The sequence below is a fragment of the Camponotus floridanus genome, unplaced genomic scaffold (assembly GCF_003227725.1).
Source record: "Camponotus floridanus strain SB8 unplaced genomic scaffold, Cflo_v7.5 scaffold6, whole genome shotgun sequence".
In the NCBI taxonomy this organism is placed as follows: Eukaryota; Metazoa; Arthropoda; class Insecta; order Hymenoptera; family Formicidae; genus Camponotus; species Camponotus floridanus.
Window position 1 is genome coordinate 1,378,372 of NW_020229769.1, and position 22,875 is coordinate 1,401,246.

General features: G+C 30.9%; 1 protein-coding gene across 3 annotated transcripts in view; it reads right to left on the reverse strand.

The window, feature by feature from the left end:
* The window catches only part of LOC105252054, a 59,838-nt gene that overhangs the window by 20,214 nt on the left and 16,749 nt on the right, over window positions 1-22,875 (reverse strand). The window contains exons 2-3 of one of the 3 annotated variants that reach the window (XM_011259239.2): window positions 16,142-16,278; window positions 15,296-15,389 (exon numbers count right to left, since the gene is read on the reverse strand). In XM_011259239.2, coding sequence (XP_011257541.1) covers window positions 15,296-15,389; window positions 16,142-16,221 — 174 coding nt within the window. In that variant the 5' untranslated portion in view covers window positions 16,222-16,278. Of the gene's footprint in view, window positions 1-12,642; window positions 12,767-15,295; window positions 15,390-16,141; window positions 16,279-22,875 lie in introns of those variants that run through there. The other 2 variants (XM_025412950.1, XM_011259241.3) reach the window with 2 other exon arrangements.

Below are 22,875 nucleotides of genomic sequence, written 5' to 3' on the forward strand. Positions count from 1 at the left end.
CATGATAATAATTTAGCAACTCCATTTTTTAAATCAATTTTCAAATAGGAGAAAACAATATAAAGAGGAAGAGACTAAAAGTAAGAGAATAAGAGTCATTCTGTGAATATCTGTAAAAAAATGTAATTGTTACAAAATATTAAATTTTGAAAAGCAATAATTTGTTCTTATACATAAAGCATAAATGTATTTAACTTTTATTATGGTTTGCTATTATTCTTCATTAATATCGATTTTTTCAACACTATGAATTATTAGCGGAAGAATGAGAATACATGCAAATGTCTACATTTTTCACTTGCTTTTATTGCGAAGGTATAATCTTTATTAAAATGATTTTCTCGCTTTCTTCTCAAAATAACCCCTCGCGCGGAATCAAGAACAGAACATTGCGAACAGAACGCAATCATACTTTGCGATTCGCGAATTCCACCGGCTGATGGAAAACAATTTTGAGGTCGTAGATACTTCTGACAGAATAGTTATGATAAAATGAAAGTTATTGAAGGAAAAAATAATCGATAAAATCGACGCAAAAGATCATTTCCGAAAGCTTTTACATATGTTCATATAATTAATTTTTCTTAATGTCGCTGAATATCTAAAATTAGTTTTAATGGTTTTAATGGTTTGTTCTGCACTTAAAAAAAACAATACCTCGTTTAACTTATTCTTATAATAAATCTTTTCTTAGAAAATATAGTAGTAGGTAAAAACAAAACACTAAAAAATATTCGCCATTTTTAAAATTAAAAGAAAAGTAATCGTAAAACATAAAATACTTTCGCAAAATATCTGTGGAAAAATGATCAATATTATCAATTATATTATTGTTATATAATAAATAGTATATTTTTTGATGTACTTTTATATTTGAGATAATAAAAAATGAGATCACATCAATTTAATTTAACAACATTCCGGTATTCGATCCATCAGACTTCTATATATTTTGATATTACCTCCCGCCTCAATGCTGTCATTTAAATTAAAATAGTAAAATAGGACATCGCACATATGTACTAGTACAGACTTTGTGATAGCTAGACGCATCAAAATTTATGAGCGAAGTTTCAACGTCACGATAGTTAATCTTTCGTTATTCGTCACTGTCGGATTGTGATGTATGTGTTGCATGCAGAAATTCTGGCGTAGATCAAGATTTAAACTTTTTAATGCCCTTATAATAATCCATTTCATTATATGTTAAAAGACATTTATTCAGAATTGTAACAACCTTGTACTGATATCGCATAAAATTCAATCATAATCATTTTATGATAATATCATTATCATCTTGTAAATTAAGAAATATATATAAAATCGCAAAATATGCAAAATTAAAATAAAAAATAGCTAATAATAATAATTTAAAAATTAATTAAAAATTGGCAAATAACAACCAAACCGCGATAATTGGAAAAAAGGAAAGAACTTCTTTCTTTTTATTATTAATATATTTTAAAATACTCGTCACAATACATGCATTAAACACAAATGTTTCGGATTATTCTTTGATCCATATTCAGCGTGACATTTATTATGCATTAGAAAATTCATATATTATTGTCTAATGTTCTAATATATTAATAATAAACATACTGATAACAAAAAAAGAAGATTTTTCCCTTTTCCTTGAGCTCTAATTATTGCGCATTGGCTCTTACTTGTTAATTTTTAATAAAATATATTTAATAAAACAAAGCAAATTATCGGGCAATTATACTTTCTAGTAATTATAATTGAAAAAATACAATGCTAGTGAGCAAGAGTATAATTTAAAAATGTAAAAATTAATTAAAATTAAAATACGCGTTTTAATCGAAATTAAATATAAAAGCTGTCATTTATTAACGGAAACATATGTTTCTTCATCGATTATATGTGCGATAATTTTTAATTAGTATATGCACCACTTACGATCGCTAATGATGTGAATCTATTTGATGGTGAAAAAGAAACAAAATTGAGAACTCATAAAAGAGTCAAAAAAACTAATGTTCTCCGAGTTGTGCCATTAGGCGCTACATTTCGCGGTGAGTAATTGCGTTTGCGAGTAGATGAAGGTGCATATTTCTATTAAAAAATCAGACATAAGGAAGGGAAGAGCATTTATCAAACCAGCAATGTTATATCATAAGATAATATATAGCGAGACTTCCCCAAGAAAAATGTTCATTCCTACATATTTTATGTCAATTTTTATATATTTTATATTTATGTTAAATATATATCTTTCGCATTAGAAAACTAATTAAAATTGTACGGCGTCAAGCTTGTCAATATTATCTTTTTCACGATTCCGTGCATTCGTCTATTTTATATAATATTGCCGCACATATATTTCCGCAAAAAAGTTAGATGGATTCACATTTACGAGAGAATTTTATGATTCCATCGTCGGCACATCACCGTGTTCTACCGATGGAAAACAGCTTTGCAGTCGTTTGCTAGCACTTTCGATCCGGCGTCTGCTGCACGATAAATAAAAAAAAAGAAAATCACGCAGAAAGAGGAAAATGTGTAGGCGGATAAATTGGCATACGTCTCGTCTTTGGAAGGACAATTTCGCGAAAGTGTTGGAAAAATCTTTGTAATGGAGGATCGGAAATAATATAAAGATCATAATGAAACGTATACATGTAACTTCATGTGTATACTAACGGTAATTTTTATATAAATATTTAATGAAGACATACATATACACAGAAAGCAAGAGATGCAAAGATATTTATGTTATAGATCGAAGTTATGCTCTCAGGAGGGCTCGCGTATAATTTGATCATTTAGATTATATTCATTAAAAAATAAAAAAAAAGTTGGAATGAAAGGCGTTTAATGCGTTAAAGCCGATAACGCACGGATGTTCGTTACGATGCCAAGAGAGATGAAAAGGAGAAAGAGAGGAAGAAACGAGGAAAGAGATGCTGGTTTCTCTCGTGTAACCAGAAGAAAAATCTTGGTTATATTTCACATGACGTCGAAGCGGTTTTCTTATGTATATATAAAAGAGAGAAAGAGAGAGAGAGAGAGAGACAGCGTATATGTGCGCGTGCGAGATACGCACCTACCAGCACGTACATACACGCATGTCTTATGCTCCTCTCCCACGAAGAACACGAACCGTTCCGTGTCTTTGTCGTTCTCGTCTTCGTTTTTCATCGCTTTTTCCTCTTTTTTTCAGGGTCTTTCTTAATTGCTTTCCAGAGGAGTGAAGACGATCTCTCTTGTCTCGTCCTCATCCTTTCCCGCCATCTATCTCTTAATACCACCTATAGTTGCCTGCCGTTAGTTAAATACAAAAGAAAAGACTATTGGATGAAAAAGTTACGTCACACATTTAAAAATTTTGACTATTCACCTGTCTTAAAATTCTAAAAATCTAAAACGGTGGTTCAAATATTATTTCACGTGAAATACAATTGTCGGAAAATTATCTTGGATTCATTTGATATTCTAATACTTTATTAGATTAATTTTCAAATATTTATTATTTAAGAAATATTAAATATGCTAATTTAATCTTATTAGGAATCTTAATAGGAATTAGCATCATAGAATAATAAATTAGCAGTATAAGCAGTATATATGTGGCATTTTTAAAAATATGAAAAGATGTAACATATCTCAAAATGTAATTATAAAGAATTCATCACGTTAATTGCTTTAATATTCTAATAATCAATATCTAGAAACCGTCTGGAAATTGTATATAATAACAAAAATTGATAGTGATTTTATTAATTAAATAATATAAAAAAAAGATATTTGGCACGACGACAAGCGGAAGTGACGATTATCCGCAACGGTTACGTAATCACCACGTTACATCGAAACAGAATGATACGATCGAAGAAATATGACAAAAAATAAAATACATATTTATACTCGATCTACGATATGCTCAATCTTTCCAAGATGAAAGAAAATTGATTGACACAGCTTTTCGAAACGCAACGAACGATGACAGCAAACGCCGTTCGTGCGAATAATCAAACTTTGTTCGTTAATTGGTAAGCGTAAGTGTACGGATATGATTATCGAGTATACGTTCATAAATATTAATGTTAGAATCACGCTACATCGTATCTACAGACTCTCGTTTCATACGAGAGAAGCATCCGGGCGGGCTTGTCTATCACGCAAATACCGCTTCTCACGTAGATGGAAGCGCGTCAAGAGTGATCCGCTCGATTACTCGATCCCGATGTATCAATTAAAGTTCCGGTGAGATCAGTACAATCAGGCGATGCGGGCAACGTGAAATACCGACATTCGGGAAGAAACGCCCACGTTCCTGGAAAGTGACGGGAAAATACCGTTTGTTACAACTTATAATTGCATTCCCGTGAGATTTATAGCAATGAGTTACGCACGTTTCCCCGGTGTGACAACTGCCATTATATCCGACTTGTACGTTCTACCTTGAAGTTTTACATACTGACGTCGTGAGCATTATTTTTGTAATAATACGAGTGAACATTATTATAGTTAAGTTTTAAACTATTGTTTGCTTACTCTTTTTTTAAATAACAATTTAATTACACGTTATAATAAATTATTTTATTTTAAGGCATGTTTATGTTTTCTTAAAATAATATTAAAGATTTGAAAGAAATAGATAAAAATCTCTCATTAATGAAAATTAGTAACGTAAGATAAAAATTAATGTATTAGCAATAATGTTCATTTTTCCTTGAAATTATAGGCACGATATATGTAATTTCCCCTTGCTTTTTTCTTTTTCTATATCTTCCTGATATAATAGATATTAAAATTTCTCCTGGCACGGAACTTGTTAAAATGAAAACAATGATTAATTCCTGTCGTAAAATATAACAATTACAGTTTACCGTTATGAGCGTTAAGACAATATTAATTAGATTTCTCAAAGAAGTGTAATACCGGGAGATTATGGTAATGACGATAAAATGTGTCTGGAAGAAAAAAGAGTTGTGGAGCACACCTTCCAGCAAAATCGCACGGTATGAGTTGCCGAAGCATGGCTTCTTCGGCGGATTAGTGGCAGACGATAGGCAGCAACAATCGCGAAAACGAGGCTCACGGTTCACTAATTGTTGACGCGGGGGAGCAATTATTACATACCGGGAGCGCATAAAATCAAGAGGAGCAGGGCGTGAATATAATCCGAGAGACGAGGGTACAGTTAACTATCTCACGGGGCTCTCATGGTGCGCATCACGTGCCGGGGGCCAATTTCAGGTCGCGCGTCGCGCACCCAACACGCGATTCGATCCGTTTCTTTTTGAGGTAGGTTATTACCTCGTTTTCCTCGAAGCCACTCGCCCCGAGTTGTTGTACGTCTCGAACCCGCCCATTTCGTTTAAACTAAATAAAATGTACGAGCGGCCATTATATAAATCACGTTCTAAAAATATATAATACTTGCAATCTACGAGACTCATATACAGAGGTTGATTATATAACAGCTAAAATAAATTACGCGAAAGCTTTGAAAATGTTTGAATGCGGATGTTCTACTTCTCTAGAAAATATAATGTTTTCAAGATCGGATGTTTCATACATACTTTATAACATTTTATAAAACGTGAAATGATGTATGATTACACACGTGAGCTTGGTAACAAAATTCCCTCTGAATATTTCGAGTTTATTTTAGCGAATTAAAAGATTAGATTCATTAGTGAAGAAATTTTATGAATGTAAAGAGCGGAAAAAAGAATCATTTTTATAGATTTGCTTATTACCAGGCCTTGAGATAGATATGACCGTAAAAATATTTCTTTTTGATACACACGTCATGTCGCAATAATATAATCATCTTGTAATGCCTCGTCGCAAATATTCAATTCGATCGACCCAACGTTTTCGATAAATACGATTCGTCACGTTTCTCAACTTCATTCGTGTATTATTCCCTTGACGATTTTACCCTGTCAGGTACACATCTTCTAACTGATTTATTCGCATCGAGAAAATAAGAACTTACACGTGCCTGACAGCTCGATACAACGTGTACTACAGGGAACCTGCTTCCGCCATTCTATCGCTACACGCATATCAAGTCAGTTCTACCGTAAATCGCGCAAGAAACCAACATGCGTAACGGATTATGTGTCGCAACGATTTGTTAATTTCACTAGACGTTGATGTACGAGAGCCAGAATAATTGCTGTCTAATTGACGACATTGATATAGTGCTGAAGTTTATGCGAGTATAATTTCTCTCAATGATGTAATGCGAATAGCATCGTCTCTGTTTTTATCATATTATAACAAAATCTGTTTCATAAGTATAAATTAAGACGAGCCAATGATTTTTTTGCGACTTTTTTCAAGCAGCACCCATCTTGCAGGCTTCTCCGGACGATGTCAAGTCACCTAAGACGTCTCCTTGCCAAATCGCCCAAGGCGAATGGCATGGCAAGGTGAATTGCCATGTGTGCCAAACGATGAGCACACGAGAGCTACAAAATTACGCGTGGGGTCCCGATCGTCGAGTCCGTGAGAATTACCATTTCATGGCCCGAGGTAGGAATTCTCACGAGTGCACACGTATACGCGCTTATAGGTGTTCGCGTAACACGAGCGCGTCGACCTCGTCGACGATACCGATACGTTGCGAAGTTTCTAGATTCAGCTTCATCAACCGAATTTATAAGTCAGGAATTAAAAATAAATACGATCTCGAAGGGCTTCAGATGCTATAGATCGGTCGAAGGATTTTGATGCTATAGACGAATGCGAATCTGTTTTAAACGTGTTAATTAAGTACATTAATATTAATATTTTCTATTATTCATAAGAATGAGAGAAATTGAAAGAGAATTATTTTAACGCTTGCATCGAAAACAGAAAATTCGAAAATTATTTTTCTGCATTAATATCAGCATTAAAAATATTTTATTATTTGCGAAAATGTTTATATTGTTATAATTATTATTTACATTTGTCATATGCTTTACGCTATTGCATTATTTGAAATATATTCATGAGAATGCAATATTAATGAGCATTGTTCCAATACACGTGTCAATTTGATTTGATCATCAGCAATATATATGTGTGAAGATATACTACGTTATGACATAAATTATGTTATTCAATCTAGTTACAGTTAATATTATGTCATAAATCTGATTTTAATAATATATATATATATATATATATATATATAATAATATTGCATTAATAAAAAAATCATATCATAAAAATTAAATAAAGAAATATCATAATTACATATAATTACATATAATTTAAAAATATTTTACACTTTATGAAAATTTTATTTTCAATATTTTTCAATCATTCTATTTCGATCATTCTATTCTATTTCAATCATATTCTATGTTAACGCATATATCGAATTAAGTACATTTAAATTAAGATTTATTATTCTCTGTAATTCTCTACATCACGCATGACATTTAGCGAGAACATAGTACGCGTAAACTTCATAATTATTCGATCCTATGTGTACCGAAACCTTCAAGGATGAAACATCAACGGAAATTAATGATTTCGATGGAAGCTCTCTGATTGCAATTTCGAAATTGGAGCACTCGAAATCGGACCAAGCATTGGCTCGAATTCGAGTCTACCACCTCGAAACGAAGGGTAGTCAGAAGCACTATAGCATGTTTATCCTTGATATGCTAATTCCTATTAGTACTATTAGTCATACATTATGTATGATTTTAACGCGATAGATTGACATTTATTAATAGATCCTTATAGTTTAACGTTTAGTTTTGTATTCATTCGTCATCCTTTTTCAAAAGAGCAGAAAATATATTCTTATATTTTTTACGAAAATAAAGATTAAAGTGGAAATGAAAGTAGAATAATATCGATTTAAATTTTCACATGTGTATAAACATAATTATTACGGTATCAAATTAATTAATATCAATCGTTGGGACTTGTAATCATACAATACAGTTGCTAATGGCATACTGTGAACAATGAGTGAATTGTACGCAATACGATTGATGATGGACATTTAGTATCCTCTCAATTTAATATGCAGCAACGACGAATATAATTATTGATTGTGATTACAATCGACTTGTTAATAAGACCAATTGTTTTGTGAAATTATAAGGTCACAACATTCAATCTAATCATTTAATTCCTTATTAAGCCTTTTTCAAGTTTCTTATTTGACACTCGATTAAGTTGAGTGAAAGCAAAAGTCTGATTGTAAAAAATGCTATAGGAAAGCAATATTATATTTTTAATATAAATTTCAAAATAAGACATCTGACATTTTTTATTATTAATCTATTCGATTTCAAATTTAATATGCACACTGTACATAATTAATTAATTTTAAATTTTATTTTTATCACACGGTAATTTTCATACTGAATACAAAAGTTCCATGCAATGTTAACATAAAGCGTAATATAAAAAACGATAATTTCATGTTTAAATATTTAAATATTTTTTGCGATTTATATGCGATTAATCGATTAGGAATATTTTGTAATCAAGATTTTGGAGTGGCCATCGCAATGAATAAGCCATTCAATATCGGCTCACTCTTCAATCATTGGAAAAGTTTTCCGATCCGATTAATCTACTAATTTAAATGCAATCGCTATCAGACACGATCTGCGACAGTGCATGAGCCGCGGATCGATAGTAATTACGGTCGTCTATACGACGCAATTGAAGTATCATCCGAGACAACATAGACGGAAATAAATCCACCACCGCGAAGCACTCTCGACCTCCTTCCATTCTTACTCAGCAATAATCTTCGCCGCAGCAGGCAACAGGCCGTTGCACATGCGTCGTAGTTTGCCGCAACTTAAGATTACACTTATGCATGTTACGGTTTTTTTTCTAGGAAATAACGGGAACGCGAGTACGCGAACGACTATAAAGAAATAGTGTATGTTTTCATGTTCTGACATGTGCTAATCATTCGAATTACAATGGAAATTTTCATTTTACTTACACGCAAATTTGTAAAAATTCTCAAAATCGATTTTCCAGAATATATTGTGCATTTTGATTAAATGGGGCACATGAAATTAAAATGATCTTTCGCTTGTCTTAATCACAAAGTTTCGGTTTCCTCGATTTATCTTTATTAAGATTTATTATCGATTAAACGGCGATTCAATTAAATAAAATCCACTGCGAATTTTCTTTTTGATATATGTTAAAAATTTTCTATTGCGCAAAAAAGTTAAAGCGCACAATTAATATATTTTTATTTAGAAGTCTTTCATTATAATTAATTTGACTCATATCTAATGTTGAAGGACATTTAAATACAAAATTATTATTTTTAACGCAATTATTATTTATGTTCTGCACATAATTTAAAATTTTTTTCATAGTTTAAAAGAAGTTCAGAAATTTTTAAAGTAGTTTTAAAGTTTATATAAACGTCATATAGATGATACATGAGAAAATTATGTAAACATAGTTTAAAAGTCTATGATACAAGAGTTTGTTGCCGGCACAAAACTACTAGTGGCGTGGGCGAATGTTCCATCATAAATGCATGATGAAACAAGCCGTATGAACGCATATAGTGACTATGCCGGCTCAACGTGGTTAATCGAAACGATTAAAACCGGTCTCATATTGCCAAGGGTCATCCTCGTGTTCATAGATGCTGTAAGGGAATGCAAAAGGATGCACTGACAATATCTTCAAGTTTCAAATAGAGAAAAAAGTTAATTAAAACTCAATGCTTCATTAATCAAATTTTCATGAAATAAGTTATCGTTAATACTGTATGTAAATTTTATAAAATGTTACTTATATAACAAAAAAAAAAAAAAGAAAAAATAGTTTATAACTTTTCATTTCGAATACTATAGCATATCTTAAATTCCTGATCATTTATTTTAAAGAAAAAATTACATTTTTTAAATAAATTTTTCGAAAGAATCGTGAAGAATAAAAATGAAGGACGAAATGAAGCTATCTGAGAGAGAAAAGGAGGAAACAAGTAATTAAAAAAATTATACACGCGGATAGCAATGCGTTCAAGAAAAATTATTTTTTGTAAAAATTTGTATCCTGTGCAAAACCATTTAATTTTAAGGAAAAATAATTTTCTTCAAAACTGTGCACTTACTAATCATCTACATTTGACTCGAATCATTTAGGTTTTTTACAAAAGAATTATTTTATAACTTCTTAACGTTAAAAAATACTATATTATTAAAATTTTATTCACTATTTGACAGCAATGAGATATAAATATTAATAATTCTTGTCCTTCCCAAATAAAATTAAAATTAAAATTAAAAAATAAAAATTTAAATCATAATTTATATTAAAAAACCTATACTATTTCCATCTTTTTTCTAAAAAAAAAAATATATATATATATAAGTAAAAAGTAAATGTGCCAATTAAAATTTCATCAAACATTTTAATCAAACTATTAATGTCAAATATGAAATGCATTTTATATGTTAGAAAAAATTTATAATAATGATTATTATCATGTCAATTAATCATCGAGGGTGATAATGTGCACGTTATAGCGCGAGTAGGAAATATCGATTGAAGATGCAATCGGCAAAGATATGCGCTCCCAGCTTGTAAAATGCGGAAGACGATACTGGGGTGATACACCTCGCAAAGCTACGATTAGCGAACAGCGACTTATGCTTGCCGATTTTCTTATCGTGATTCGATCGTCGAACGCCTCTTTTACCTGCCGGTCTATTACAGCTTCGGAGATGTGAAATACTAGGAACGTCAACGGGCAAATGGCTTTCGATTTGACGGTAGGCGGGTACGAAAATACCGATCCGCTAATATTCGATGCTACGGAATCAGAAATTGTATGTGTGTGAAATATCCTACGATTAATGATTGATAAATAAGCATTTACGTGATTGAGATAAATATGTAATTTTACAGTACCACACATACAAGAATTTAAATACAAATTCACAATATAAGAAAAGGCGATCAAAACGAAAAAAAATTTAATCAATATAAAAATGTAAGAAATGATAAAAGATATAATTTTTATAATAATTTTGAGATGTAATTATCATAAAACATTTAATCACATTCGCGTAAGAAGTGTATCTTTCTTTTATATATAATTATAATTATAATTTATATTTTTCATAATATACGTAACTTTAAAAAATAATACTATAGTAAAGATATAATACATTTATTATAGAGTGCGATTAATTTATAGAGATAGAAAGAGATATCCGAAATCTCTGACGTGGTTATCTTACATTTAGTAAAGATATTGTTAAACAAAATATTAAAATTAACGCGAATTAATCTTTTATCAAATGTCCTATTTTATTGCGACTTTCAGTTTTTTCATTTTCTCCATGGAATCTTAGAAAAGGTAAATTTGCTTTCAGTGATTTGATAGAAGGCAAGAAACGCAGGACCACCGGTCGTTGATATCGCTTCTACCGACAATCCCCGGTTCATAAATCAACGCTGAGAATATGTGAGGGATAATAATGAGGGACGAAGATGATGATGAAGAGTCTACGTGGAGCGCCTGGATGTTACTATCGGGACGACTGATACAGCAGGTGATCGGAAATTTACGGTGTGCGATAGTATCGAAATGGAAAGTTAGACCGTCCATAGAATTGTGAAAGGTTTATGATCTAGCAAAAGACTGTCTACCTAGTATGGTTGATAATCAGCACAATTGACAGTTAGAAAATTGGACGTCAGTTATGACGAGGTACTCGAGTTATTATTAGGCAGGATGCTTATTTTCAAGAAGACAATAAATATACAACAAATATACAATAATAAAAATAAAAATAATAATTGCAAAAAAATAATTAGAATATTTCAATGGAAAAAACCTACACGTGAAGAATTGAATATATAAGTATATATATCAGACAAAATAAAATAAAATTAAAATAAATTAAATTAAATAAAGTAAATTAATTTATGTGACATAAAAATAATTGAATTCATAAACGTAAAAAAAAAGCGAAAGGTGAAAGTATTTTAAGTTATAAATATTCCATATTTTTCACGTTTTATTTATTAGTAATAAAAATGAAACGATGAGAAATAAAATGAGCAAAATCAATCATTCTATATATTTAATGCAATTAAAAATTGATCGCGTACTTTTAATTAATTTGTAAATTGAAAAATAAAAGAGTTCTTAGAAAACAAAAAAAGAGCGTATGAAATAATAAGAAAAAACAATGATGATATAATGGAAAAAATATAAAAATATATAAAAATATCTATATAAAAACTATATGAAAATGCTTAGTGATACGATAAAGTCGTTGAGATATGACAGGAATGATAATTTATAATATGTATTATAATTTATAATGTATATTCTATGATATTATCGGGAAAAAAATTATACAGCGTGCTTACGGAATGTTTGTGATGGATTATATCGCGTAGTTTTCAAGCTTAATTTTTTATATAACTTAATTTTTATAACTTTAATTTTTTATAACTTTAAGACATACTCTATTTAATTAGAATTAAAAATATATGTTATTTCCAAGGTCACACATACTTATGTAAATTTATTTCAAAATTTTCAACTTATTTCAAACATTCAAAATTTCGCTAGCTAAACCTTACGGTTACAGACTAAACGAGCAATTAATTTATGATGAATAAAAAATTAGAACAATTATAAATTGTGCTTACCCTATGATTGCTCTGCTGTTGTTAAATGTGTTGTTCCTTCAGACTTATATATTCACTCACGCAAACAATTAATTACGATCGCGCGATACTCCCGATATTAATTACACACGTAATATGTATAATGTATTGTGACTAAATTACGCGAAAATTACAATTCGCTCGATGTTTAAAAATCACATAGCGAAACGGCATTAGTTACTATGACAACGAATGTTGCTAATTAATAGTACACAAACTGCTCGATCAGAATCGATTTATTCCGTATTCGCGATGCTTTATTGAAAAATTTGAAAGAGAAAGAGTTTCACTGTGATACTGCACGATATTACGCGAATAATAAAGTTAAAATATGATTTTACTACGACAATATACGGAACGACGCTACCTTTTCACTCGATCTCGTCCGACAAATGGCAACACTGGCGACAATGGCGTATAAACAGCGCGTGACGTCACGAATTTCGATACGTACTTCACGGTATGTGTTATACGCGCGCTGACCTTGCCATTCGTACAGTGACACGGGCGCGTAGAAGACGTGAATCGCTACCCATTTATTATCTCATTATTCCTCGATAAGTAGAGAATAACACGAATCAGTTTCTATCATCTCTGTCTTTTCTATATAATATTACATTTAACGTTTATCAATTAATAAGTTCATAAACGTGTTCGAAACGTTATTTATGACGACACATATTTCACGCACAATTTGTTTTAAGTAAGAATAACTACATTGATTTTACGAATGAAATAAATTATAAGTTATTATATATATTTTATATTGTATATTTTCAGATTGCCTCTCATATCTCACCATCAGTTATTTATTCAATTCTCATAATAAAAGAATCAAGATGAGTTCATCGATATCATTTTCGAAGTTTTCAGTCATTAACAAAGCGTTATATAGATACAGAACAAATTGATTCCCTAGTCCAAGTCTATTCGTATATTAATCGTGATCGTTAGTGATAAACGTGATGTTGTCGTCTTGAAAATAAAAAATGAGTTTGGCTACACTGATTCTGAAACACTAAGCGGATCGTGGCGTCGTTTTTTGTTGTAATATTGTTATAATATAATAAAGTGCGTGTCATGTGCGATGTTTTACGGGAGTGCCGTGTACAGTATCGCGCGATTATCGATTAGTGCGCGGGCGATTCGTTATTAACTGTGCTTTCATAATTATTGTGTGAATATCATGAAGCAACAGCATCAACGAGAGGACAAAGGAGCAAGAGGAGGAGGGAGAGGAGGAAAAAGAGCGCGGGAAGACTGGCGACACTGGAGCAATCGGAGGTAAGTGCCATTTATAATTTAATTAATAATTAATTTTTTATTTACTAAATTAATTGCTTATTTTTTTGCGGTAGTAATCTATTTTATATCGTTAATGCATGTAAATAAATTAGCCAATTTTTAATTTTCTTTCCAAAAAGATTTAAAAACTTGAATAATATTAAATAATAATATATAGAGATGACATATATAATATATAGAGATTATGATATTTCCGATATTGCAGTGATTGCGTGATTAAAGTACTTTAAAAATGTTCTGACTAGAATGTTTTCTCTCTTATTTATGTGTCATAATGAAAGTAATAATGCAAAAAGATAAGTTAGAAAAAGTACTAAGGTGGAATAATGATATCATTAACGATAATTCATTAAATTGTACTTGTTTATTATATTTTATTGTAACCGTGAAATAATGACGAAGAGAGATTATCTTTTATCGCTTTGACGAGGAATAATGATCATCGATTTTTCCATCTACTAATGGTTCTTCCGCTTTCATTGAAGACAAATATACAGATTTCGTATTTTTTGCAAAATACATGATTCGTACTTTATTTTATTTTCTAGATTATTATCGGTTTAACTTTTTTTATATAAAATTGAAATATTTTAATTTTGAAATTTATCAGAGATTAATTTTGTATACGAAATAAAAGTTGATTAACAATAGCTTAATTTAAAAATAACGTTGCATTCGTGTCGCGGCTAAATTATACGCTAGATAAAGCCTTCAACAAGGCTATTGTATCTTGTACCGCGTGCGTGAAGTTCATACGAAGGTTCATATGATTCAGCGTCGATACTGCATTGTTTTGGTGCCGCACGTCATTAAGCCCCCTATTGAATAATGACGGGACCGGATAATTCAGTGAGAGAGCATCAGGCTTAATGGAAATCGGTTACCTCTTTAGATCCGAATAGAAAAAATTGCCGCGATTTTAATCACATAAATGTGCGAATATATATTAACACATAAATTATATTAAAATTAACAGTTGTAGAATTAAATAAGAGTATAATAAAAAATGAATTTTCATTACAATTTAACATAAACTGACATAATGATAATTTAATACAAATTAACGTAGAAAATTAATTTTAATTTAATTAAAAAATTGCATTAAATTTTTTTTATTTAAAAGACAATATAAATTCGAATGTTTATCAAAACTTTTATCCAAATCATTATATATTCTTTCATTTTTCTTTTTTTTTTATTAAATTCGTAAATAAAAACTTTAATCGTACATTGTGCATTGTGAACTAATCGACAGATTTTTCCGCATATTGATATAAAATCAAGTGTTACGCATAATCCAGCACAGATTTGACGTTAATGCGAGACTTACCAACGAGACGGATCGTTGCTGAAGCTTGAGACCTAAGTCCTCTTTTTCGTCTCCGCAATCGGTCGTATAAAACAGCACGCTCTTCTTAGATCCCCTGAAATCAACCCTCGTTATGCCTTCGATGAGAAGAGGTGCGGGCAGGATCTGTGCTTTAGTGTTAAGTCCACTTTATGAGACACGAACGGGAGCTCGGCTTCCGCGGTATAATCTGATTAGTCGAGGACCATAATTCGATCGATAATCTGATCGGACATCTTCTCGCAATGCTATTGCCCGATAATGCTACGATAATGATAATTTCAAAAAAGTTTTGGTACAATAAACGTAGCGGAATAATCCAATAATATATTGTTAATATATTGAATAATTCAATAATATATTGTTATTATCGTTTCTATATAAAATATTTAGAACGGAAGAATACGTAACAAAAGATAAATGAAAGAATAGAGAGAAAATACATATATAATATTTTTTATATTGTACCTCAAATTAAATATGAAAAATTATTGAATAAAAAAATGAATTTAATAATATAATTTCTTGCAATAATAATATAATAGTCGTTATGTTATCGAATAATTTTATTTGAAGAAAGGGTAAATATGATATGTGTGACACATATCTAGTAACCGCGAAATTGCGATGTCAAAGTTTTTTAATTCGTTTGCGTAGTAACGAAATAGATGTAACCATCGTGCGGTCTCTTGGCGATCTTTCGAATTATACTCTTCAATTATGAGCTATAAATCAATAGCTCGATCAACGCTCGCCCTGTCGCAGGCGATTAAGCTCGCAGGTAGATGGTAGAGTGCACACTGTGGCCTGCGTTTATGGTAATCGTACCTGAGCGCCTTCCCATTACGGTTGAAGGGCTGATGTTCGGCGAGCACGGGCGAATCCGTGTAGCACCGGCTCTCGCTCATAGCGACGACTACGGCATCTCTTACGACTCTTTTCAATTAGTCCAATCACGTTGACATCTGTAATCGAAAGAGTAGCTATAAGAATCAATTCGGGCACGAAATTTTGGATTTTATTGTCTTTTTTACGATAATACAGTCTTATTTTTAATAGTAGAGATTCTTTTGATTAATTTAAAATTTATGTCTTTTAGCTATCGAGGAAGATCATTTATCGCAGCTCTCGAACTTTCGCATATCTCTAATTTAATCTCGAACTAAAATTACGTTAAAGTAAATTCTATCTAAAATTAGCTACGAAATGTGGTTTCCAATTTATTTGCTTCTCTCTCTAAAGTTTAGATCGTGAAAACATTTTTTTTCAATCATTCCTAATTTGAAAATGATTAGTATCAATTTTTATTTATTTTTATAATTACGAGGCATAACTGCATTTATCATTAATTGCAATTTATAATTGTTGTTATATTCTCGAATGTGATTGAAAAGATCAAACCGGCGGTAATTTTATGCAAAACAGACGCGATAATCGCACAATCTCCTAGAATTGGCCTTTGTAGAGTAAATACGGAATGTGTATTGATGACGTACAAGAGGTACATCGATTTGATGCGGAACACGCATTGCCAATATCCGAGTCTTCGCTATCGAGCTCGATTGTAACACGGCCCACGTAACAATCTCAACCTAACGACCTCGATTACTCGTAACTCCACGTTCGGATCTCGGTTCGAGTGTTTGGAGGCGCCAAGCTGATCTCGCTGTGTGCAACCTACGCACTATAATCGACTCATGCATGCTGGATAGCGTTAAATCCGATTCAGATGAGCAGTAATGGCGATCATTATTGTATATTATTTTATATCCATATAATCTATCAGATAGATTATAAAAACATCAATAGATATGTAAAATATAATAGAAAATATAAAGGTAAGAATGATATAAAAGAGGTACATGTGACGGCAATATGTGATTATAATACATATAATATTTGTTTTTTATTCATAGAGTTATGTTCGAAAGAGAAATTAATAAGATTACATATTCGAAAGAGAAATTAATAAGATTGCATAAATATATTTAAACGGAAGAAATATATAAAGCTAAAAGTTGTGTAAAATAATTTTACAATTTTTAACATAACTCTTTTATATAATTCTTATTTCATAAATATAAAATTGCATAATAGGTTAAAATTACAATTGATATATTATTATCTTTTCTCGGAATAAAATAAGTGTTTCATCCATTTTTTACGCTAACTCAGAATGGAAACAGATTAAACATATAGTTAAGCAACATGCAATGCGAAGTACATGTTCGCGTTGGCGCCTCGTAAGGAAGATCTTATAGTATACAGAAAAGCCTATTAGAGGAAACATGTTAAAGATACCGTTCTGAACAAAGCTTTACGAGTGATATCCGCAAATGTATTAAGCAACCGTGCACAATGGCCGACTACTAATTTGCATAAGTTATGTGCGAGAAAGTTCATTCCTCCGCCTACGGCGGAAATTCATATACGTGTTCCATGTATGCTTGTGTATAAACGCAAACATACGACACATTGCATGAACGGGACTTGTTATAATCAACGCCTAATCAGATATCTAATCAGACTGTGTGATTTTAAGTAAAAATATTCCGAAAAAAGATTGATCAGATTGTACATCGTACTGATATGTGCAATTTCAATTATGAGAAATTTATTATTTCATAAAATTAGATGAAGCAACTGGGAATAATTTTATGTGAAAAATAAATCAATTAAAAGATGATATTAATGTGAATTTTATTTCTTCGAAAATAAGCAGCTGGTGTTTGATATCAAGTAACGTGAAAATAATCGAAATAAAAATCTTTTAAATTTATGAGCGATTGAAAAAATAAAAAACTCTCTAGAAAATGAATATTACAAGCGGAAAATAACTTTGCATAAATTTTATTTTAACACAGAATTTTAATTTGATATTTAATTACAAAATATTCAATCTCTGTTTCAAATATGCACATAAAAAGTTATGAATATAAATAAATAGTTAATTAAATTCTCATAAAAATTGATTCAAAATTAATAAAAAATCCATAGATAAATATTACTTATAATTGGTAATTTAATATTTTCCATTATGCGTAGCTTGTTCATTTTAATAAATAATCTTTTAAGATAAATATTACTTACAATTAATAATTTAATATCTTCTATTATATATAACTTATTGTTCAATTTAATAAGAAACCTTTTGCATGAAAGCTTTTGAAGTACGTTCTATCAAGAAACCTATAAAATTCATTTTATATTGAAACTGCAAATCATTTATTGGATACTTTAATAGATGAAAAATCAATTGTAAAGAAGATGAAGCGTGAAACAAGATTTAAATGTGAAAAAAAGAAATCTTTTAATATAAAATTCAAGCAAAAATTCAATCGTTCGTATATATTTTCCAATAAAAAGCAATGAAAAGGAACTTACGCTGAAATACAGCAATGTATCAGAAAGTATATGAACAATATAAAATAAACATGTTACATCACACACACACACACACACACACACACACACACACACACATTATGCGTAATAATTTAATATATAATAACATAATAAATTTTACTTCGCGTAAACGACTGCAACTAAACTCAAATATTTGCTCTCCGTCAGTTTAAATTAATAAATTAATAATTTACACAGAAATTTAAATACAAGTTTATTTACACGATAATAATGCAATTTGTTTTAATATAGTTCTGTGTTCCGCTGTTTGCGTCATACATTATTAACGAATTGAATGCAGCGTATTCTTTGTTACTTTGTGTAATCCGGAATAGATATCGCATAGTGTTCTGAAACTGCAACTAATTACGAGCACGTCTAACAAGTCGACCTTGACGCGTGTGTAATGGTAAGAATACAGCCCGCAGGGGAGACATCAATAGAAACACGATAATGATCGTATGTTACACATCAACGGCACGTACAGCTTTATGAGTTTGATCAACCAGCCGCAAAGCCGTTTCACGCTGTCGCGGATCGCTTTCAAAATAATAGTGTTGCAGCACAAATAAATGAACGACCACGCCTGTGATTCTATTCAGAGATAGGTTTTAGAAAAATTTGCATTGATGCGAAACTTTTATTAGATTTCTATGTGCATACAAATACTTCCGTTCTCTTTTAAAACTTTATTCGATAAATCTTTGTTTACTTATTAATTATACAATGTGCGTGAGTAACCATTAAATATTTTTAAATTTTTAAGTTAAAAAATTTAGTTGAAATTTTATATTTTATTATGCTCTTGATTAAATATAAAAGTAATTTTATATATTGCATGGATATATTTGTAAATTTTTTAATATAAATAATATATTATATTTTAAACGACTTTTTAATATAAATAATATAATGTTTTGACATATTTATATTTTTCCAAATAGTATTACATATTAATGCTAAAATTTAAGAATACAGAGATCTACTTCTTTTGTGAGTTTATTTTTTTCATAGATTATATATTTTTGTAATACATACAGATATTATACATTTTACTCTATTTAAAAAAATATAAATTTAAATAACTTTAAAAGAAATATACACAAAATATACGTTGTTAGGTAAACGCAACCGTAATTAGCTGTAAATGACAAATGTATGAATAAATGTTCCAATGTGTATCAGATGTGTAAAATCCTATAAAATTTCAATTTTTATGAAAAAAAATACGACGGTAATATCGCTTCAATTGTTGCAGTAAATCTATGATTAAAACAATAGCCGGTACATATCAGATTTTACTTGTATATTACTGATTATTATTATGAATATTATGTGCATAGACACACGCGATACAGATGATACGTTGTAAAGGGCGTAAAGAAGGGTGAATTATCCATGATCAAGATCCGTGACGAAGTTATGACGGTTACACAGCTGTTCGTCAGGTGTAGCTTCGAGCTAAAGTCAGTGAGCTTAATGAGCTGAAATTTCCTCAGAGTACGGATATTTTTCGGGATTTCGGATATCGTGGATTTCCGCTTCGATGCGTGTTCGTTGATAATTATGAGAAAAAAAAGACAGAAACTTAATTCTCACTATCATTACTGTCAGTAAAAATAATATTTCAACCTCAGGTCTCTGTATGTGTGTGTATGTGACTATAGATATAAAGAAATTTTACATATATATGTTGTGCGTATATATTGAGAATTAATAGAGTCATATATTAATGAGAATGTGTAATAGAAAGCGATCAGCATATTTTGTTACTCTTTGATACACGATCAATCGGAATTAATATCTCGAGTACTTAAAAAGTTGCATATCTACCGTGATAAATATACATAGAGTCGTATATAAATCGCGACTCTTCCGAGGATCTATATATTTACCCACACGGATTTTGCAGGAAGATTCATCGGAGTCGGAGAATCTCTAAAAGCAACGTTTCAGAAATGTCAACTGAATAGATAAGCGCGCGAAATTACACACGGGACGATTTAAAGCCACGCGTGCAATTTCTTCGGCGACTCGATGTAATCAAAACGAAATGTATATACAAGTAGAGATTGCTTTTTAAGCTTTCCATCTGGCTGTGGATTACATGTAAGTATCATATATTTAAGTTTGCCTAGCACGAGCTAATATTAGCATTTTGATGAAATATATGCACAACGCAAAGAAGAAGAGACATTGCAACGTATCGATATTTATATATGACATCGCATGTAATTAAAATTGTACGCAGCATTAGCGATCGGCACGTGGCAAATGTGGCAATTTATGTGGAAGTAAATCTCGGTATTACGTCTTGTCAGCATCGACAATACAAAAGCACACGCGTTGCAATGACGGGCGCAATACGCATCAAAAAGCATGGAACGCTAAAAAAGGAGAAATGCGGTCGTACAATGGAATCCCGGCAGACGCAATAGAGGATATGCGGGTGTAACGCGAGTTTACGGTATCGTAATCACGATCTGCGCGATAATAACGTACGAATAAACGGCGAAATAATCGTTCCACCAAGAGCATCGCAAACCCCCATTGTCGTTGATATACCGATACAAGGACGTACAATGGAAACATAACACCGTGATGCATGCGTCTTGTCGACGTGTTATTTGTCAGTCGTGCAACTTAATAAATAACGTGTATTTCAGCTTGTTCACCACAATCATAGTTCGAGTCAAACGCGAGTTTATAATTACAGATTATTTAATAAAAAAATATGTATATGCACGAGATGTGCGTTAATGAGCAGATTGGTGGCGCAGATTAATTATAAAAATTGAGCAAATTCGCTATTTTATAGAAATAATAAATCAACTTTTTAATTTTGAAATATAATAATTCAATTAATAAATTAGAAAGCAGAAATAAAATCTTCTAGAAAGCACAATTTTTGTGTGTATCTCGCTCTTATTTGTTAAAAAGTTTCTTCCTCAATTATCATTATGAGCCGGCATTTCTCACTTATCTAAGAGCACGGTTAAGGCAATCTGAAGAAATAGTCGATGTCGGAGAATCTACTTGAATTCCGGTTTCGATTCAAAGAAAGAATGTTTCAGATCAAATTTAGCTGTATTTAATCCGAGCCTTCGTTATCCGTAATGCAAATTAAATTATTTCTATCCTACACTTTCAACTGCTAAGAAAGATTAGTTTTTATAGAAATATATATTATTTTATTTTATATGTATAAAGTATCTGTGCGTACATTATGAAATACTGTGTTTATATAATTCCGTAAATATATACTCTGAAAATATAATTTTATGTAAATAATTCTTTATTATAATTTTTTATAATAATAAGATATCGTGATCGTAAAATTGTTTTTAAAATTAAATAAGATATATTATTTTTGGAATTGATTTGTTTGTACGATTTGAATGCAACCTTTATTCGAGTATTTTGGTGCGTATCTGCGTACTTATCTCTGAAGCTACTCGCTAAAAAGATTTACCTCAGCTTCCGTGAATGTCATTTCCGCCATCGCGTCGCATTCAAGAAGGAGAAAAAGATAAGCTGCATAATAACTTGCGTATATAGATGCGCAGAGAGAAATACCGTAATCTCCATTGGTAATCATTGCGATTTGTCGCATGAAAAGCATTTGCCAGTATGAATACTAAACTTTTATGATTATGTCTGGATTTTCCAACTTACGTGCTCTTGAGAAGAAGTTATCTTTGATAGTTCTTTCATTTAAATTAAAACAATTTTATCCTTTAAATTTACCAAGAAAACTTGTTTGTAGAAGCAACAGTACTTTTTACAATTGATTATACTTCTATTTTACTTTTGCCAGAATTTCTCACCTCGCGATCTTCCTGTGCATTATCTGGTATGCATGCTAGTCGCAACATTGCTAATGTACTGAACATTTTCCATAATAATAAAAGCAAAGCAATAAAAGACAAGCTTATAAAAGACGAACATACCTTAACGCTAATTACTTCGGAAGTACTAATAATATTCTTCGGTGTTCAATGATCCGCGATAAAAGTCTCATACATTGATAAGCTTCCTCAGTTTAGGAGAAACGAAAGTGCCGATCGACTTGAAGCCACGTCTACTAAGTTTCTTTAAGTTTAGATATTTACATACATCTGATAATTTATGATAATCGTCATGCGATCACCAATTCG